This window comes from Brassica napus, chromosome A1, assembly GCF_020379485.1.
Source record: "Brassica napus cultivar Da-Ae chromosome A1, Da-Ae, whole genome shotgun sequence".
Taxonomy (NCBI): domain Eukaryota; kingdom Viridiplantae; phylum Streptophyta; class Magnoliopsida; order Brassicales; family Brassicaceae; genus Brassica; species Brassica napus.
In genome coordinates this window covers 8,171,316-8,190,800 of record NC_063434.1, presented here as the reverse complement: position 1 = coordinate 8,190,800, position 19,485 = coordinate 8,171,316, and the positions used below count along the sequence as shown (strand labels likewise).

At 36.0% G+C, this 19,485-nt stretch overlaps 4 protein-coding genes across 4 annotated transcripts; 2 read left to right on the top strand and 2 right to left on the bottom strand.

The window, feature by feature from the left end:
* Window positions 1-1,724: 1,724 nt before the first annotated feature.
* Window positions 1,725-2,816, top strand: LOC125578580 (zinc-finger homeodomain protein 2-like). Its single transcript, XM_048741722.1, has one exon. It carries the CDS (start codon window positions 2,000-2,002, stop codon window positions 2,675-2,677), a length of 678 nt encoding a protein of 225 aa, XP_048597679.1. The 5' UTR covers window positions 1,725-1,999; the 3' UTR covers window positions 2,678-2,816.
* A 2,484-nt stretch (window positions 2,817-5,300) lies between these two features.
* Window positions 5,301-6,535, bottom strand: LOC106442177. The gene is made up of 2 exons (XM_013883898.3): window positions 6,255-6,535; window positions 5,301-5,882 (listed from the first exon to the last, which is right to left on the bottom strand). The coding sequence occupies exons 1-2, from the start codon at window positions 6,438-6,440 to the stop codon at window positions 5,517-5,519; spliced, it is 552 nt and encodes a 183-aa protein (XP_013739352.2). The 5' UTR covers window positions 6,441-6,535; the 3' UTR covers window positions 5,301-5,516.
* Window positions 6,536-9,423: 2,888 nt separating this feature from the next.
* On the bottom strand, window positions 9,424-12,052 carry LOC125578577 (protein S-acyltransferase 8-like). The gene is made up of 5 exons (XM_048741717.1): window positions 11,761-12,052; window positions 11,135-11,320; window positions 10,530-10,829; window positions 10,210-10,443; window positions 9,424-10,126 (listed from the first exon to the last, which is right to left on the bottom strand). Exons 1-5 carry the CDS (start codon window positions 11,797-11,799, stop codon window positions 9,656-9,658), a joined length of 1,230 nt encoding a protein of 409 aa, XP_048597674.1. The 5' UTR covers window positions 11,800-12,052; the 3' UTR covers window positions 9,424-9,655.
* A 3,537-nt stretch (window positions 12,053-15,589) lies between these two features.
* On the top strand, window positions 15,590-19,109 carry LOC125578575 (glucose-6-phosphate isomerase 1, chloroplastic-like). Its single transcript, XM_048741709.1, has 14 exons — window positions 15,590-16,207; window positions 16,290-16,412; window positions 16,535-16,633; window positions 16,721-16,804; window positions 16,930-17,073; window positions 17,153-17,218; window positions 17,321-17,389; window positions 17,476-17,583; window positions 17,823-17,875; window positions 17,955-18,093; window positions 18,180-18,336; window positions 18,417-18,495; window positions 18,588-18,654; window positions 18,742-19,109. The coding sequence occupies exons 1-14, from the start codon at window positions 15,680-15,682 to the stop codon at window positions 18,874-18,876; spliced, it is 1,851 nt and encodes a 616-aa protein (XP_048597666.1). The 5' UTR covers window positions 15,590-15,679; the 3' UTR covers window positions 18,877-19,109.
* The last annotated feature ends 376 nt before the right edge of the window (window positions 19,110-19,485 follow it).

Here is a 19,485-nt window from a genome sequence, read left to right as displayed (position 1 = left end):
GAGAAGGAGTCGACGGCTAGGGCTTCTGATCTCCGGGGAATTCTCTGCAGGGCTTCGCTTCTAAATTTCTGATGGAAGACTAAGGGGTGGGGACTTGCTTTTATAAGGTGAGGAAAGGGAAAACCCTAGGATTTTCTAATTGGGCTGTAGAGAACCTATTATCTTTTAAAAATTTTAATTGGGCTGGTTTTGGGGTGTTACAACATGTCTAGTAAATATAAAGAATATGCAAAAAATACAATCAATAGAACATAATTCCTTTGTCGCAATCATTAATATTCATGGAAAATTTACATAAAAAGTTAAGTACATAACAGTTCGATCAAAAAAAAAAAGTTAAGTACATAACAAATGATGTCATCCAACGAAAATTGAAATTTAAAAGCTTCTAGAACCAGACATCAAATATTATAGCAAATGTAAATCTAGAATATATATGGATGAGGAGAAGAGATGCGGAGGAAGACAGAACCACACAAACATTCACGTGATATTTCTGCAAAATTCATCATCAACTTTCTCCTGACTACGCCACATCACATCTTTTTGTGGAACTATTCCGTCGTCAAACCCGGCCGTTGTGTAATTTGTCTTTTTTCACAATCGGATCTTTCCCTTCTCTATCAACTTGATCGTCTACATAATAACTCTTCTTGTCTTTTTCCTTCTTCACAAATGAGTCCTTGTTTTGAGAAAATTCTAATTATTATTTTTGATACCAAATTGCTCAGGATATGAGGTTGAGTCTCATTTTCACCTAGTCTTGAATCTTGAACATTTTAGTATTTTTTTTTTCCAACGCTTTTCATCATATTTATTAGTCAATTAATCACAAATAATGGTTAGATGTTACAATGCATACTTAATCCTAACATCATTTATCAATTTTGAAATGTAGAATAACTTTGTATATCAAGAAAGTATACATAGTAGTTATCTGTTCTATCAAAGTAGATAAAACATGACCTATTCAAAGTAAACATGTTACTGGACACTATAGTTTAAGAATACCTGACGAATACAATGTACACACATGGACATAACGTAACACGTACGGTCATTTCTGATTAGGGAAAAAATTGACACACTTTCTTGGAAAAAAAAAACTAATTTGTATATGCATTTCGGGGTAAGTTATAGCCAGGTTCGATTATTGAAATTTGATCTTGAAAAGGGTTGCACAAACATAATGTAGCATTAGGTCTTTAGCTATGTAGAAATATAAACATAAGGTAATTTGACTACAAAACAATAGTGCGGAAACAATTATATATTGCTTTATGTTTTCTTGTTTGTTTATAGTGAACACGCACAAAATTAAGGCCGGACCTATCATCTTGACACGTTATCTCTACGTCTCGTGCTCTTGCCATTTTGCTGTGATCGGTAAGTTCTCAAAGACACTTTTGCTTAGACCGCAGTTCTATACATCAATCCTTTTTAGCATTAAAGTCCCCAGAGTCACACGTACCATGAACAAAACCCTAAGCGCCCTTTTAATCACTAATCAATCTCAAACCCACCACTTATATAGTTAAACTAATCTAACAACAGAACAAACATTTGTTTATTTATCATATAAACTGTACTTTCAGTAAACCCAGGAAACGTTGTGTTTCATTATTTTCTTTATTTTATGAAACTATATATATACATGACAAATATGAAATATGCTAAAACAAAATAAAAACTTAAAAAAGTTGAGGCTCATTTTTACCAAGCGCCAGGCTTGCGAATTGTTGACCACACTCTCATCATCTCTCTCTCTTATCTTCATAGTTTCATCTTTTCACTTAGATTAAATTATATATATATATATATATATATATATACGTTTTGTATATATAACTATGCATTTTCATTATTTGTACTCTTAACCCTCTTGAATTATTGGTCTCCGGAATAGTTTTTTAAGTATACAATTTAACTGTACAGATGTCTCTTGTGACGTTGAAGGATTAAAAATAAAGAGGGACAGAGAGAGAGAGAGATAAGAAAAATGAACTTTGAGGAGCAAGAAGAAGAAATGGAGATGTCAGGTGCTAACCCCACCGGAGGTTACGACTCTCTGAGCGGCGAGGGAGCGACCTCAAGCGGAGGTGGTGGCGGAGGAGGTAGTAGAAAAACCGTTGGAGGGTCGAAGGTAAGGTACAGAGAGTGCTTAAAAAATCATGCCGTTAACATCGGCGGCCACGCCGTGGACGGCTGCTGTGAGTTCATGCCTTCCGGTGAAGATGGTTCACTCGACGCTCTCAAGTGTGCAGCTTGTGGCTGCCACCGCAACTTCCACCGGAAGGAAACCGAAGTCATGAGCGGCAGGGCACACAGGGTTCCAACGTACTACAACCGTCCTCCTCAGCTGCCGCCGCCAGGATACCTCCATTTAACGTCTCCGGCGGCGGCAGGACAGCCTTACAAGCCTCCTGCGGCCTCTGGGGACGAGGAGGATACGTCGAATCCGAGCAGCAGCGGCGGAACAAGGGCTAAGAGGTTTAGAACGAAGTTCACGGCGGAGCAGAAGGATAAGATGTTGGCCTTCGCGGAGAGGTTGGGTTGGAGAATTCAGAAGCATGATGACGCGGCGGTTGAGCAGTTCTGTGCGGAAACTGGTGTTAGGAGACAAGTGCTTAAGATTTGGATGCATAACAACAAGAACTCTCTTGGTAAGAAACCCTAAATTTTCTTGTATGATTTAAGCGCAAGAGATCATCATTGCTTCTTTTTCTTTTTGTTGTTGGTAATGACTTTTTTGTAAGTACTTTACTTCCGGACATGATTTCTTCTTTTAGATAATTAATTAATCTACTACTTTGGGACGGTTTAGCCGTTTAGGAGGCATTGTGTGATATATTCAACTTTTGTTCGAATGGTTAAGTTGATAAAAGTTACTTATGATGCAACTGATATTTAGTGTACTCAAAGTAAGGTGTTTCTAGCCTAAGTTGCTAGTCGTAGACCAAGTTGTTTTACCCTATAGTGTCTTAGACTGTTAAGCTGTTCGAGTCTTTGTAAACCAAACCAACTTTGGTAATCAATATATAAGCTCTTTCCACTTTAATAGTACTATATGAATATCCGCAGTTCCACATATGGACAAGTTCATTCTGCATTGCCATATTCCCAAGTCAATTAGAATAATCGAGCTAGCAGCTAATTGCTACATCTTAACATATTTGTATCTTCTTTGCGGTTAAGAGAGTTAATATAATCTTATCCTGACTTTGGTTAAAGAGATTATATGAATCATAAACTCCGGAATGTTTTTAGTCATATAAAAGAAACAATAATACAGTTATGTGAACAAAAGTACGGTTTTCAACCCAATCAAGTGGACTATAAAGACGAAACTAGGTAAAGAATAAAATTGCTAAATACATTTTCATGATCCTTGATTAGATTATAATACTTCTTATTATTGTAACTAAATTAAAATAAAAAGGAAATCTTAAATGAATACATAATTCAGCTATGTAGTTCGAAAATAAATCCCAAAAGGAATATGCTAAAAATTAAACCAATGATTTTGGATGGACATGATGGAATCCATCTTGATGCAGAAAATGACGAGAGAGAGGCATGAATTCACATTTGTCACCTTCTCATCGCTATCTTACCAAAACTCACCGCTGATCACATTAACTCGTCTCTCTCTTTTTTCCTTTTATGTTCACTTTTTTTCTGTTGAGCATTGCTTTGAAACCTCTCACTCTTTTGTCTCTTTCACATCACGACACAACCCCCATTAATAGATAGACCTCATTTAATCGCTGTAACGGTTTGATATAAACATATCAAATTACCCTGGTATTGGGGTTCTTTTTCTCCAAAATATTTTAGAGATTTTATAAAATTTCAGTTGTTTCTTGTCAATTTAAAGTATCGGATATATTATAGTTTTGGTACTAACGAAAATATAAAATTAGGAAGATTGAAAATAACGATTTTCGTATATTTTTGTATGCACAAGCTAGCTTGCGATTCTTCAAATTAGCCGTTTAAGCTCAGGTGTATGTAGACATGATTGATTGCATCAGTTTGATAATACGAATGTGAATCTCTCTACATTGGATCTAGCAAATATTTTTTAAGATGGTGCTAAAGTAGATCGAAACGATAATTTTTAAGATTTTTCTAAAACACGCTCTGCATTTTTATTTATCGAATAGGAAAACATACACAAACGTAAGTCACGTAGAATTTCATAATATTTACAAAGTTTAGGTCATACATTTTTTTGTTTGTAAAATATGTGAATCTCATTACTAAGTATTGTCTAAATGATACAAAAATTCTTGAATCTGAGTAGATTCTGCGGTCGAACCTCCAAAGTCTACATTAAATCTCGCAGAATTGCATGATATCTATAGACCTTGTAAGTAGAATACAGACTGTGCGGTTCGACCGTGCTTATAGCCATTTTCCATTAAATTAAGATTTTCGATTCTTTCAACTCATATAGGTTCAACTCTATTGATTTCACACTGTTTTCTTATAGAATCCACATCTTTTGATTTCACACTGTTTTCATATTTCAAAAAGTCATACTAAGAGAAAAAAAAAACAGTTGACCTAGCTAGTTCTAATTAATAGTGTCAGATTATTGAGGCTTACATAAATGTTTTTACTTTTTAGGGTTTATATTGAAACTGTGTAATTTGAGTAACTAAAGAAACAAAGTAACAAACCCTAAACAATCAGATATCTGCCTTAATTGATTTAGATTTTCTTTTATATTTACATTAAATCCAGAAAGTTCGAATCAATCCTAATAAGTATTGCATTGTCTGGTTCATAGGCAATTTGTTCTGATTTCGTAAGAAAAAATATTAGAAGAAACCCGAAATCTATAGAAGATGGACTAATTGATGAAAATTAAAATTTTCATTAATTATGTGAATAAATCATTTATAAATTTGAACTATGTATTAACAGCTTCAAAACTTGATGGTACTAAGAATAAAAAAGGTGAGAGTTTCTAATTCTCGGAATTATATTCGCTAAGCTAGAAACAACACAATTTATTTTCCTGAAAAAGTACAACACAATTTTCAAAGAAGATCAGTCCTTAGGCGATTTTCCAGATCAACCAGGCAACAACCAAGGATGAGCTTCAACTGCTACTTTACTCAATAGGCTTAGGCTTAACTTGGCCAACGATTAGAATTCTATTTCAGTTCCGTGTTTTGTAAGACCTTTTTTCTTGTGGGGTTTTCCAAAACTTCAGTATGTTTTTCTAAAGCTTACAAAAGTCAATATGTTTGTACCAGGTGATGTCTTGGCGCTTTTGGGTTGTCCAACAATTGATACAAATCAGATTTATATTTAGTTTTATAAAAAGATAATACAGCAGACTCTTTATATATGCCAAAAATATTGACAACATTAGTTCTGCAAATATTTCAAAAACTTAATTACTAGTTTATCACAACACATTTGTGTGTGTGTATATGTATATTCATTTATTTATTATATTTTGTATTGTGAACACAAAAAAACGAAACCGGACCGGTTTAAAATCAGACGCGACGGTGGATGTTCTCATCATCGTCGTCCACAGCATCGGCGGCACTAGCTGCAAGATCAAGAAGTTTCTCCATCTGCACCGTCATTTCCTTAAGAGTAGTTGAAGCCTGGTCATTTTTGCTGGCAACTAATCCCTCCACGCGCTTCATCTGGTCGGTCGAAGACCTAACGTCGTAGTGAGCAGTGTCAGGGGATTGCTTGAGCTTCAGGTTTGCGCTCTTGAGATCAGCCACCACGGCTAAGTAGGCCTTGTGGTACTCAGTAAACGTTTGATCAGCCTTACCCGTCTCAGCCACGAAAGCCGCTGTCTTCTCGGCGTGGGCTATGGTGAGCGCCATCACGGCCTCGGCCAGTGGATTCTAGAGATAATAAAGAGATTTTATTAGTATTAATACTAATGATCATTCTCATTTAAGCTCTTTCACACGTAAAGCATATGCAGTTGTATTTTTGAAACAATAGAAACATATTAAGTAAACATGATTTTTTTTTTAATATATATGCAGCTAGCTAATCCGGCCAGCTGCGGTATAAACACACTAGATGCTACAGTGTGGAAAAAAGTATCACATTGTCGGATTGTCTGTTTAAAATGTTTTTCGACTAATGTTAGAAGATTTTCGGATTACATATTACCGGACTGCCAAATAAACTGAATAAACCATAATTCAAACGTAAATTTCTTCTGTGATTTAACGCAAACAAAGAGACAGTGGTTTAAAGATGAGTACCAGGCCAATGGGAGCAGCTGTAGGGGGGTTGGTGGTCAATGTTTTAACGCAGTAATCTTGGTCGTGGGAGCGATCGCAGATAGCGTCAATGTATTTCATGTGAGGAGAGGCTGAAGCTGGAACTAGGAGTAGTTGCAACGTAATTGCCGCCGCGGCGAAGGTAGACAGAACTGAGAACGTTGCCATTTTCTTTGCGTCGGAAGTTTTGTTTTATTTATTTTTTTCTCTTTTTTCTTCCGGTTGTTATTCAGTTTTCTGTATGTTGATTTGCTTTTAGTTTGTGGGTGGGTATATATACAAGTACACCTAGGGCTTGGTCAGGGACGTTTGATATTCTTGGAAACTACTATATTAAGAATTGATGTAAAATGCGTAAGGTTTTTACTAAAAGTTTGCTTATATTTGCTAAATTTGGAGAACCTATCTAAATAGTATGTGGTTTGTATAGATTTAGTCAACGAAAAAATCGTCTGTGATCTTCTTTCTTTGTTTAGAAAATTGAGCTATGTCGTGACAAGTGTTGAGGTCCTTGGTGATCATAGAAAAGAAGTGGTCTAATCTAATATGAACACATTTCACTGAAGTTTTATTTGACATACATTATACTATACTAGTAGTAGTCCGCGCTGTGCATAATGAAATAGTTTATTGAATTATTTATAACTATATATTGTACTAAGGGATTTGTTGGGGTGGACACTCTTATACCTGTTTGAATTCAGTTAATCTATTCAGATTTCTGATTCTTATATTAGAAAATTCAATCGTATTGGAATATTTATAAATTTTGGTTTGAATTTTGTTCGAATCATTGTGGGTTCGATTCAGATTCGAGTTCGGGTACCCATTTTAATTATGTATTTTTCTTAAAAAAATTCAAATATACTTAAATCGTCAAAATCAAAAAATAAAATAATATAAAACATAAAAATTTGAACAATGTAAGACTAAATATTTAAATTTACAGAATAATTACTCCTTCCGTATCACTTTATGTGGTGTTTAGAGAAAAAAAATTTGCTTCAAAATAATGGATGTTAATGTTATTCTAGAAATAAATATCATTTGAACTTTGTGACCAATTACAAAATAATGTGTTTTTTTCTTATTGGTTGAACTAGTTTCATTTAATGATGTTTTTATGCAACCAAGATGAATTGTATAAAAATTTGTATTTTCTAAATCCATGTGCAAAAACCTTAAAACTCACTTATATTAAAACAAAGGGAGTAATTCAATTTAAATATTTGGATGGAGAATAAATAAATTTTCAGTATTTTCAACATTTTTTGTTATTTTTATTATTTACGTGTGACTATGTTGATAATTTTTAGATATTTTCATATTTTTGAACATCTAATAGATATAAAATTTAAAATAATTAACATATTTAAGTATATAATTGTGATTTAGATATTTTTAGTATCCAAAATATTTTAGTTTGGATCAAATTCATGTCTGGATATTAAACTTTTAGATCCATATGAGTAATTAATAAGATTGATTTTGTGTTTAGTATTACTTCCAAATCTAGTCCGGTTCGGTTCTTCGGACCCATATATTTTATCGAGACTTACTTTCTTCTACTAATATAAAAAAATGTAAAACAAATATTTTAGGCTTATTTATCATACATAATTATTGGACCATATTTTAAGAATACCAACAAAAATGGATGGGCGTCGTGTTAATATTGTTGGGCATGTTGCAAAATCAATGTAGTACTCTAAACTAATAATGTGTATTTTCTTATAAAAAATTCTTGGTACATATAAAAAAATGATAAAATCTAGTGAAAAGTGTTAGATTTGCGTGGAAAATAATGTGAACTCTTCACTCGGCACCTTAATTTTATTTCTCGATTGATTCACGAATTTTCTTTTCTTTTAAAGCTTTACTGATTTCTGATTGTTTTTTAGCAATCTGATTATGTTTCTAATTCTTTGCCTGATATGAAAACTCTATAAAGAAAAACAATATTTGGCTAAACTAAATATCTGACTTTGTGTGTGGTATTTTTTACCTCAACTTCTTTAATTCATAACCAATCATAATTATTGATTGTCATCGTGTGCGTAAGCCTAAACCATGGCTAAGTTCGGCAATATACGAAACTTTCAATTTATAAAACATTCTCATTCCAACATTTTAGTTGATGCAAATCTTAATGATTTTGTAATTTATTTCTTTCAAAATGATATTATTTAGTAGTTGTACGAAGAGAATTTCAATTCACTAATACAATAGTTAAAAATGCAGGAACTAAAAATGACATGATTAAATAAAATTAGTGCGAACACATAAAATTATCTGCGGTGGAGTTAAAAAAATTAGTTATGTGAGCACATTAATTGTTAAATGACTGTGAAACTGACACATAAACATACTCAAATTGAAATCGATGTGAAGCTGCCACGTGACGAATATAGTGTGAACGTATTAATGACAAATGATTTTCTTTTAATATATATGGATATCATAGAAAAACAAAGGTTATTTTATTTGTTTTCCACAGTGTTGTATAATTGTATTTGTATTTCTTTTGTTAACACACATTTGCATGCTGTATGTAAGAGAAACTGATAGAACTGGATTTTGGTTGAGCTACACAGCATGAGTTTTAAGGTAGAGAGTTATGCTAGATATCACCAACTCAGATATTTTTCTTTTTAACACTTTCATTAATGAAAAGGAAGGATGAAACATCAATGGAGGAGGATACAAAGGTGACACAACAAAGGATCAAAACCAATCTAACAAAAAAAACGAAAGGCTCAACAAAAAATATGCCTTAACCATAAGGGATAACACCTGGCAATATAAGATTGGAACCGATCCTCTTTGATCACACTATCAGCAATGAGATAAGCACCTTTAATGCCTTCACGGGAGTGGAAATGCACACGCCAGTCCAAAAGATCATGAAGCATAAGAAGAATCTTGTCAGTTTGAAGTCTAAGGGATGGCCAAGAGAAAGATTTTGAGACTGCAGTGAAAATGATAAGAGTCGAAATGAAGGACGTAACAAACTTTCATTAGATGCATCAATACAATACACTCTTTATATCTGAGAAGGATCTTCTACTATGCATTAAAACCTATACCACATATCAGCCAAGAGGGTGGAGGAGGTTCCAACCGAATGTGATTCTCTTTCTGAAGTTTCCAATTCAGATATAATAACAACTTCTCATAGCATCAAGAAAACAACACAATACATATTTAAGGAAACGAAAGGGAGATAGTAAGGGGAATAATATACTCAAAGATTACATGAACTGATTGGCAAATCCCCAAAACCAAATCAGATCTTCCCACTTCTGTCCTAAAAGAAACCCCCAAAATGTTTGGAACAATTAAAAACAAAAGCAATAATAATCTTCCTCCCTTTGCAATTAGCTTTAACTCTCCCGGACATTAGAATTAGCTACATCTGCTGCTATATCCCAGCTCCCACTTCTTCTTCCCCAGCTCCCATGCCTTGTCTCTGTCCTTATCGTCGCTGCTCTATCAGCAACCCCAAGAGCCAATTGGTCAATGTCCAAAGTCTGATGAGGTTGGTCGTTGCTGGTCTCTGCTGGATTACACCGCTGTGATAAGTTCATAAGATCGTCTCCAATGTCTAGATCGTCTTCCACTTTCTGTCTCCGGCTCCCGATCTCATCCTCTGCTTCGGCTGATCGCTTGTTGATATTGGTGACGATGGTTGGTAGAGTAACAACTCTTGGAGGTTCTTCTTCGACGAAGGCTCTGAAGTTGTTCCTTGAGGGCTTAACCTTCGTGCAAAACACCTCCATGAAATTGTTTGCACACCCACGGTTATAGGCCACGGTTCTGCTGTTTGGTCTGTACCGGAAATTCTCATACGTTGTCTGCAAAATTCCAACAGCATTTGCTACCAGTTGACTCACAATTTGCATAAGATAACAGAAGAATGATTGCAAGTGAAACTGACCTGGTTGGTACCAATGAGGTACGAGTGAAACCCTGTGAGGCCTCCCACAAACCACAGGGCAATAAAGCAATAGATCATCAGCGCAACCGCCCAAGGTGATTCTCTCATAGCCATCCATACGGTTCCGCGTTGATGTTCCATTATAATATTGATGTAAAAAGCCGACATGGAGAACACATACACGCAGAGAAGAGTTGCCGAAGAAACAAACATAAAGAAGTACCTATAGTTTCTCTGCCAAAGGGTAAAGATTTTTCAAAGTGAATATGCTTTCAGTATAAAACTATGAACATCATCTGTTTCAAAGTGAATGAGCTTACCAATCCAATGCATTGGCCCACCCAGGGGCAGTGATGATCAAAGCGCTCGACACAGTTGTTGCAAATGGAACAATGAGAGCAACGAGGAGGCCTGTAAAGCATGCAGGTATCGCAGTATTTGACTCTAACGGTGGTGCCATTAACGATGACTTCCTTCGTCCTAGGAATTTGAACACTAGGTGTCTGTCTTCCATCTGCTGATACTGTTGTCTCATAGCGTAGATCTTCCTCTGGTGGATGCGAGTTTCTTGGAACAATACCAGGATCTCTTGCAGATGTGAAAGATAGGAGGATAAATACCTATCACAACCAAACCACATGATTCAGCAAAGCCAAAAATATAAAAAATATTGAATCCCACACAACAAGTGAAAGAACAGGAAGACAGAGTTACGAAACATCTTATGCTACATGACTGCATTGTATAATCAAGTCATTTTTCAACAATCAATCAAAAAAATCTGAGGCTTTTATAAGATTGTGCTAAAATGCTGATTGAATGCTGATGATAACGCCAAATGAACAGCGAGCAAACAAGAATTAAATGTAAAAAACAAGACATCAAATGAGATGTGGCTATCAGATGAGCACCAGAGAAGACTTACATAGACAGTGAACAGAATCGGCACCACCAAGATAGCATATCCAGCATTGTGGGGAGAGAACTCATGGAGAAGATGCCTAGCTACAAACACACAGAATAAAACAACTGGAACCAGGATAAGTAGCACGGTAAGTGGCACTGATCTAGCATCTGGACCAAATATCAATCTCCCACCAAAGACGAACTTCTGCAAAACAGAACAAAAGAACAGAGCAAATCAATGATCACACAGAAGAGATAAGACTGTGCCAAAATCCAGCTCTAAGTGAAACCATAAAACCAACATACACAGAGCTAATGAATCCAAACAACCACTAATACTCCAATGTAGTTTAATTCAAAACCACATCAAGCCATTACGATTACATGCTTTTAGCATCTGAAGCACATAATTTAACTAATGATACTCAAAAAAAAAAAGATTAAGACTTTGCATCATTGGTTTACACTTGCGTAACTAAGACTATATGCTACATAGTAACTCACCTCCCTGTAGATAAACTTCTCAAAATCAACTAAGAACACAAGCATTTTCAGAGCAAAAAGAATCGATTTTGGAGGATACCCATAACAGAAAAACACTAAGAGAATAAAGGGTCAAATGGTTCGATGACGAAAGAGCCTTACATTGCTTCCTTTCCAGGCTTGGTAGACCCGTTGTGTCATTTGAAAAGTTTATCCCCAAACCTCCGGCGCTTTCTCCGGATGAAGAAACGCCAGAAGAAGGTAATCGATTTCGAAAACCTGAAAAAACAGTACCAGAGAATCGCTTGCCGGAAAGGATTTTGATTTACAGAATAGTTAAAAAGGCTAGCGAGCGTCGTCTCTTCCGATGAACGATAGCTTTTATAAAAAAAAAAGTTTAGGTTGTCTCTTTTCGTTTTCCTTTCCTCTTTTTTTTTTCTCCTTCTTATTTTTGCTTATAAGAATGACGTCAGCATGTTTAACTTCTTTAAGCCACAATTAGTATATGCCCTTCCCCCCCTCGTTTTTCCTGCGCATTTTCGTGTCAGGCCCATTCCTCGTGGTGCAGCACAGCACTGATGTAAATGGTAACATGAAATAGAATTCAAGGAATAAATCTTGATGGGATAAGATGGATATAATTGGTTAAAAATGTAATATATTCATTCCTTTTATTCCAAATCATAATTATGAAAAGAATATTTTTTTCTTTAATTACTTTGAATAGTTATGGAATTGATGGAATTAATATTTCATACTATTTAAATTAATGAAATGACAATCTAACTCCTCTGCAACATACGACTATACTTGTTAGAGCAGTTTCAACGGTATATATTGAAAAGAGTTCTAACAATTAAAAGTAAAACAAAAAATAAGAAAAATATAAAAGAAAAGCATGAAAAGTTTTTGTTTCGACATTTTAAGAACTCGGTTCCACCATAAAGTAACAGATGTCACTCTTAAAACTTTTCAACTGTTTAAAAATGATAAATACATTATAATATTAATTTTTCTTTTTCTTTTAGAAACTTTCATCGGTTTTACTGTGGGAGTTGCTCTTATGTAATAAGTGACAAATTACGAAATACTAAATACATTCTTTATTTCTGAATCTAACATTGTTTTCATACTTGAACAAGAGAATTTGAAAACACTAAGAACATGATTAATAGAGATTTTTAACGGAATATAAGAAATCGTCTCTTAACTTTTAACTAAAAAAAGTTAGGAACCGGTTTTTAAATAAGCTAATAACTCCGCTCTAATATTATATGTGCAGCTCAGCTTTATACTTGTACAACTCATTCATACTTGTATATAAAAATTTAAGTTTGGTATATTCTTAATATGGTATTAGTGACCAACTTTCTTCTATCTTTTGACCTTGTCAGTGCAACGTGTTCAACTTAACTGTCATTCGTACTCCAATTGTTCCATTAATCATTGTTGGTATAATAGAATATACATCTTTAAGTTTGGTACATTCTTTTTCTTTGAATTTAATAAGTTCTGAACCGATGTCCGTAGTTTTTTTTCGACTATAGACAAGAGCTGGTTGTTGTTAAATTTATTTTCCGTAGCTGGTGAGATAAACCTGGCACCACAGTTTGTTACACTCTTAATACACTGTTATATGTGTTTAGGTCCAGTTGAATCATTTTGGCTTCGTTACACCGTTTGACTCTATTAACATACAAGACAATATTCAACAAATGTTGTTTCTCTAGGCTTAATCTTAATACCTCCCAGAACACTTAAAGTCTTTTAGGAGACATTGTAGTGAATGCTTTTAACAAAAGGTTTGTAGCTACCGTTAGGTTGAACGCCCAACATAAGGTTTTTGAAATACTCTAATGTTATTTTAGGGCCCGTTATTTTACTATTCCATATGTTGCGTAATGTCTGATGTTATAGCACAAAAAGATTAAGCAAAATTATTGATGTCAAAAAAAAGATTAAGCAAAGTTATTTCTCCAAAAACATAATTAAAAATAACTCAACTAATCATTAAACATGCTGTAAATATAAATTGTCGAATAGTTTTCAAAATTTAAATTTAACAGAAACATATTACACTTTTTGAAACACTAAAAATCTTTTAAAAGAGTGAATTAGGCGAAAAACATAAGAAGATGTGGAAATTAGGTATAAGCCCACAAAACTTAAACTGGGCCAACGTGGAAATGCCAAACGGTGAGAAAAGACCGGAGTAATTTTCACGTTTCGACTTCCAGAGTTTAGGTTATATAGGCCAACTTTGACAGCGGAGATTTAGAAAGATTTACGGAGATCTAGAAAAATTTAGTTAAGATATCATTATGTTGCCTCGGTAAACGATTTTGTAACAATGCCTTCAGAGATACGAGCCGGCACCAGGAGATCTCTGACGAAATCGGCATAGCAGGAAACCAAATCAAGCAAAAGATTCTCCGCCTCTGCGTACGAAAACTGTGTAGTGATTATATTGTCTCTCTCTTATCTTTAGGAGTGTCTATAAAAGAAACCGGCTCCACGAAATCTCAGTCACGGAAATCTTTCTCCAGTTAATGGAACTGAAACATATTTCTAGTTATTAATTAATGAGAGTCCAATGATTAGGGTTCGAATATAATTCTTACATAATTTTGGCCAAAGATCTAAGTGAACCTAACGAGTTTCAACCGATAACCCCTAACTCTGACAACGATCTAAACAGCTTCAGAGAGTAAAATAATGTAACACACATTGCTTCCTTGTTAAAAATCAATGCGACTTAACAAATTAGGGTTTCGAAGCTAACTGACCTCAGAGGAAAGATCTTCGAATGTTTAGAATTTTCGTTTGGAGAAAGACTTCCGTGACTGAGATTTCGTAGAGCCGGTTTCTTTCTTTTATAGACACTCCCAAAGATAAGAGAGAGACAATATAATCACTACACAGTTTTCGTATGTAGAGGCGGAGAATCTTTTGCTTGATTTGGTTTCTTGCTACGCCGATTTCGTCAGAGATCTCCTGGTGCCGGCTCGTATCTCTGAAGGCACTGTTACAAAATCATTTACCGAGACAATATAATGATATCTTAACTAAATCTTTCTAGATCTCCGTAAATCTTTCTAAATCTCCGCTGTCAGAGTTAGCATGTAACCTAAACTCTGGAAGTCAAAACGTGAAGGTTACTCCGGTCTTTTCTCACTGTTTGGCATACCCACGTTGGCCCAGTTTACGTTTTGTGGACTTATACCTAATTTCCACATCTTTTTATGTTTTTCGCTTAAATTACTCTTTAAAATATCATAATATTATGAAATCGATTAAAGTTTTGTTTTTATAATCTTAAAAAACTTTTTGATAATTAGTGAATGAAGTTGCTCTGAGGCAGCTAAACCAGTACTATGCTAACCATTCACTTAAGAAATAGCAAGCTTAAACATACTCCAAAACTCAAATTAGGCGTCAACTGGGCAGCGTCTTACCGAGTTTGGTTAAGTTCTTGGTTTCTTTTGGGTTCAAGGTGTTCCTCTTGACAATGTTACACTTTGAATCTTTGATATCTGCTTGGAACTCATCCAACTTGTTCTGTGAATATCTTCACGCTTGTTCTGTGAGTACACGGTCCTATGGATATAAATCTAACTATTGGCATGGTTAGAGAGTAGAGACGAATAGGGTTACAACACTATAGTTTTTCGGCAAAAATTGACTCGATTGAGCTACAATAACTCACATTAACTCTAAATATGTTATTATCGGATACCTGATAGAAATCACAAATCATTTGGTCTACCACCTCCACATTAATTTATGTGGAATTCAAGCGTTAGTTATAGAAACGGCGGGGCCACGTGCAAAATAGAATATGATGCCAAGGTCCAGAGGTAGTAGATATTGAAGCATTGGCATAGTCGTATAGCTCGTGAATCGTAATCTAAGCAGAACCGCTCGCTTCCACCAAAGGACAAAACTCATCTCTCTTCACTAGTTTGGTTTCTACAAATATCAAACAAAACCGGAAAACACACAAAACTCAAAAAGATACCCCCGAATAAACCAAATATACCCTCTGTTTCTCTCTTCCCTCGTAAACATCGCTGTCTCCGAGATGGCCTCTCTCTCAACCCTCTACTCTTCTTCTCCTTCTCTCAAACAGTCCACCGTTAAAGCATTCACGTCTCCTCCGACGACCAGAGGAGACTCCTTCTCTTTCCCGCACACCTCCAAACCAACAACACACCTACCGTTGACTCTCTCCGCGTCACGCTCCGACACTTCTCACTCTGATGCCGCCTCCGCCGCAGCCAAGAAGGAGCTTATCAAAGACCCCGATGCGCTCTGGAAACGCTACCTCGACTGGCTATACCAGCAGAAGGACATTGGACTGTACCTCGATGTCAGCCGCGTCGGGTTCACTGACGAGTTCGTGGTCGATATGGAGGAGAGATTCAAATCTGCGTTTAAGGCTATGGAGGAGCTTGAGAAAGGGTCTATAGCGAATCCGGATGAAGGGAGGATGGTTGGTCATTACTGGCTTAGGAACTCTGGTCTCGCTCCTAGGCCGGGTTTAAAGACGTTGATCGAGAACACTCTTGATTCGATCTGTAGTTTCGCTGATGACATAGTCTCTGGCAAGGTTTATTACTTGATCACGCCTTGCAATGCAGAGTCTTTACTTAGCTCACTGTTTGAATCTTGTTTGGTTGCTTGCTTGACAGATAAAGCCACCATCTTCTCCTGCGGGTCGTTTTACTCAGATACTCTCTGTAGGCATTGGAGGCTCTGCTCTTGGGCCTCAGTTTGTTGCTGAAGCTTTAGCTCCTGATAATCCTCCGTTGAAGGTATCTGATTCTTGGCTTTGTCTGATTCAAAGAGTCTAATTTGTTGTGTACTATATTGAAAGTCTCAGTTTTTGTTTTGGTTTACTTGTTATGACTCTTCTTTATTTTTTGACTGTTGATAGATAAGGTTTATTGACAACACCGACCCTGCGGGAATAGATCATCAGATCGCACAACTTGGGCCGGAGCTTGCCTCAACTTTAGTAATTGTCATCTCAAAGGTGTGTGTACTTTATTCAGCTGTGTGCATAGACTGTTTATATGATACTACTTGGTCCTGATATTGGTGAGTATGACTTTTTTGCTAGAGTGGAGGTACTCCTGAAACTAGGAATGGACTATTGGAAGTACAGAAAGCATTTCGTGACGCTGGTCTGAACTTCGCAAAACAGGTTTTGATCTCAGGTCTTTCTTATGGATCATTGGACTACCTTCAGATGTATTTGCATATGATTAGCTTCAACTTCTTCCCAACTGTAGTTCATCAGCAGCAACTTCTCGATGTATGCTTATGCAGGGTGTTGCAATAACACAAGAGAACTCGTTGCTGGATAACACGGCGAGAATTGAAGGTTGGTTAGCTAGATTTCCTATGTACGACTGGGTGGGTGGAAGAACATCAGTAATGTCTGCGGTTGGTCTGCTTCCAGCAGCACTACAGGTAAGTACTGATACATAATGCTTAGACTTAGTAGGATCATTAGGTGCTTTATGTATGTTAATGAACTATCATCGTATAGGGGATTGATATTAGAGAGATGCTTGCTGGTGCTGCTATAATGGATGAGGCTACTAGGACAAATTCTGTAAGTCTTAGTTGTTGTAGCTTATGTATGAACTGCTTCATTGAAGATTATGAACCATATCACATGGTTGGGTTTTCTGACTCGCCTGTTAATTTCTTTCAGCTCAAGAATAACCCTGCAGCGCTTTTAGCAATGTGTTGGTACTGGGCTTCTGACGGTGTTGGTTCCAAGGTATTTTTCCTCAATTCTCTCAAGAATGTCTAAGACTAGCAAGGAGATTGAGTTTTTATTGACCTTTTGCACTCTTTTTTCTACAGGATATGGTTATCCTTCCTTACAAGGATAGTTTATTACTATTTAGCCGGTATCTGCAGCAGCTGGTCATGGAATCACTAGGAAAGGAGTTTGATCTTGACGGTAACACTGTAAGCATTCTCTTTCTTCAATTTTCACCCTGAATGAATGTTCATGAGCAGTTAAAATGTCCTGAGAAGTATAAATTGGTGTTGCAATGCAATTAGTGCCCACTCGTAAGAATCAGAAGATCTTTGATACTTTCTTAATAATTTGTGTGCATGATTGATTTGAATTTGTTACCCCTCCGTCATGGAAGATCTTCTCAACCTTGTTATTATAAGTGTGATCCGGTCATTTGAATATGCAGGTTAATCAAGGGTTAACTGTATATGGAAACAAAGGCAGCACTGATCAGCACGCGTGAGTTTCCTAAATGCATATATATTTTCTACAGAGGAGCTCTTTAAACAACAGTATTTAATTTGTTGAATTTCATTAGCTACATTCAACAGCTGAGAGAGGGTGTGCACAATTTCTTTGCAACCTTTATAGAAGTGCTACGTGACAGACCCCCAGGTCATGATTGGGATCTTGAGCCAGGTGTCACTTGTGGAGACTACCTCTTTGGGATGCTACAGGTCTGATTCAAGAATATTGTTTCGTAGTATTCACTCTTTACTCATTGTACTTGAACCACTGATGGAACTGTTTTGAGTTTGTGCAGGGAACTAGATCTGCTTTATATGCAAACGGTAGAGAGTCCATTAGTGTTACTATCGAGGAAGTGACACCAAGATCTGTTGGGGCTCTTATAGCTCTTTACGAAAGAGCAGTCGGGTTATATGCCTCACTTGTGAACATTAATGCTTACCACCAACCCGGTAGAGATATTCTACCCCAATGTTTTGTAATATCCCAACTAAAATGTTTACTGAATCTGGAAAATAAACAACGGTCGCAGGTGTGGAAGCCGGTAAAAAGGCAGCAGCAGAAGTACTGGCCTTGCAAAAGCGTGTGTTGTCAGTTCTTAATGAAGCCAGGTAAGAACCAGACCATGCCTGTTGCTACTCTTTTCAAATCTTTGTCAAGAGAGACGAGTCTTATATACTAATCCTTCTTTTGCTGCCTGCAGTTGTAAAGATCCAGTAGAGCCACTGACACTGGACGAGATAGCTGATCGTTGCCATGCTCCTGAGGAAGTAACGTCCAACTCCTTGAGAACAAACATTTCATTACTAACTTTTTGAATGGACATATCAAATAAGTTTTATCTTTAAATTGTGCAGATTGAGATGATATACAAGATAATAGCGCACATGTCTGCAAATGATAGAGTTCTAATAGCTGAAGGAAGCTGCGGATCGCCAAGGAGTGTTAAAGTGTTCCTGGGCGAGTGCAATGTGGATGACATGTACGCATAGTGAAAAACCCAGCACTATGATCGAAACTCAATTGAGTCACATTCTCGGTTTTATTTTTATTTTATTTCTGCCATGACTATGGTTTTGAAAAGGAAAAAAAAAAAAAGAATGCAAAAAAGAGCAGGAAACAGTTGTGCACTTGTTTGAAATAAAGTTTCTTTCAGAAAGTGAAAAGTGTGTTGTTGTAATGAAAACATTGGAGGATTTCATCAACCAATCAGGTTAAGATGTTATTTTGTTGCATCTCTGTAAAGAAATAAAAAGCATAAGCAACTTCACATGTGAGTTAGATAAGAATGGTCACAGATGCTCAACAAACCTTCTCCATTACAGTGTATATTTAGTATTACAATTCAAGCAAGTGAATAGTTTTTCCACTTACCACTTTGAAAATTCGAATTGGAATATGTTGACAAAAAAAGATGGTTGATCTGCCGTGCGTAAGAAAACAAGACATCTCTCGATATGTCCCCACCACCACCTGTTTTGTAGCTAAATTTAACAATCAACAAAATATAGTAACGTTACACTTGAGAACAAATTTAATAATAATCGCTTTCCCACGTCATTACTACCCGTTATGCTCCCATCAACAACAAGCTCATGGGC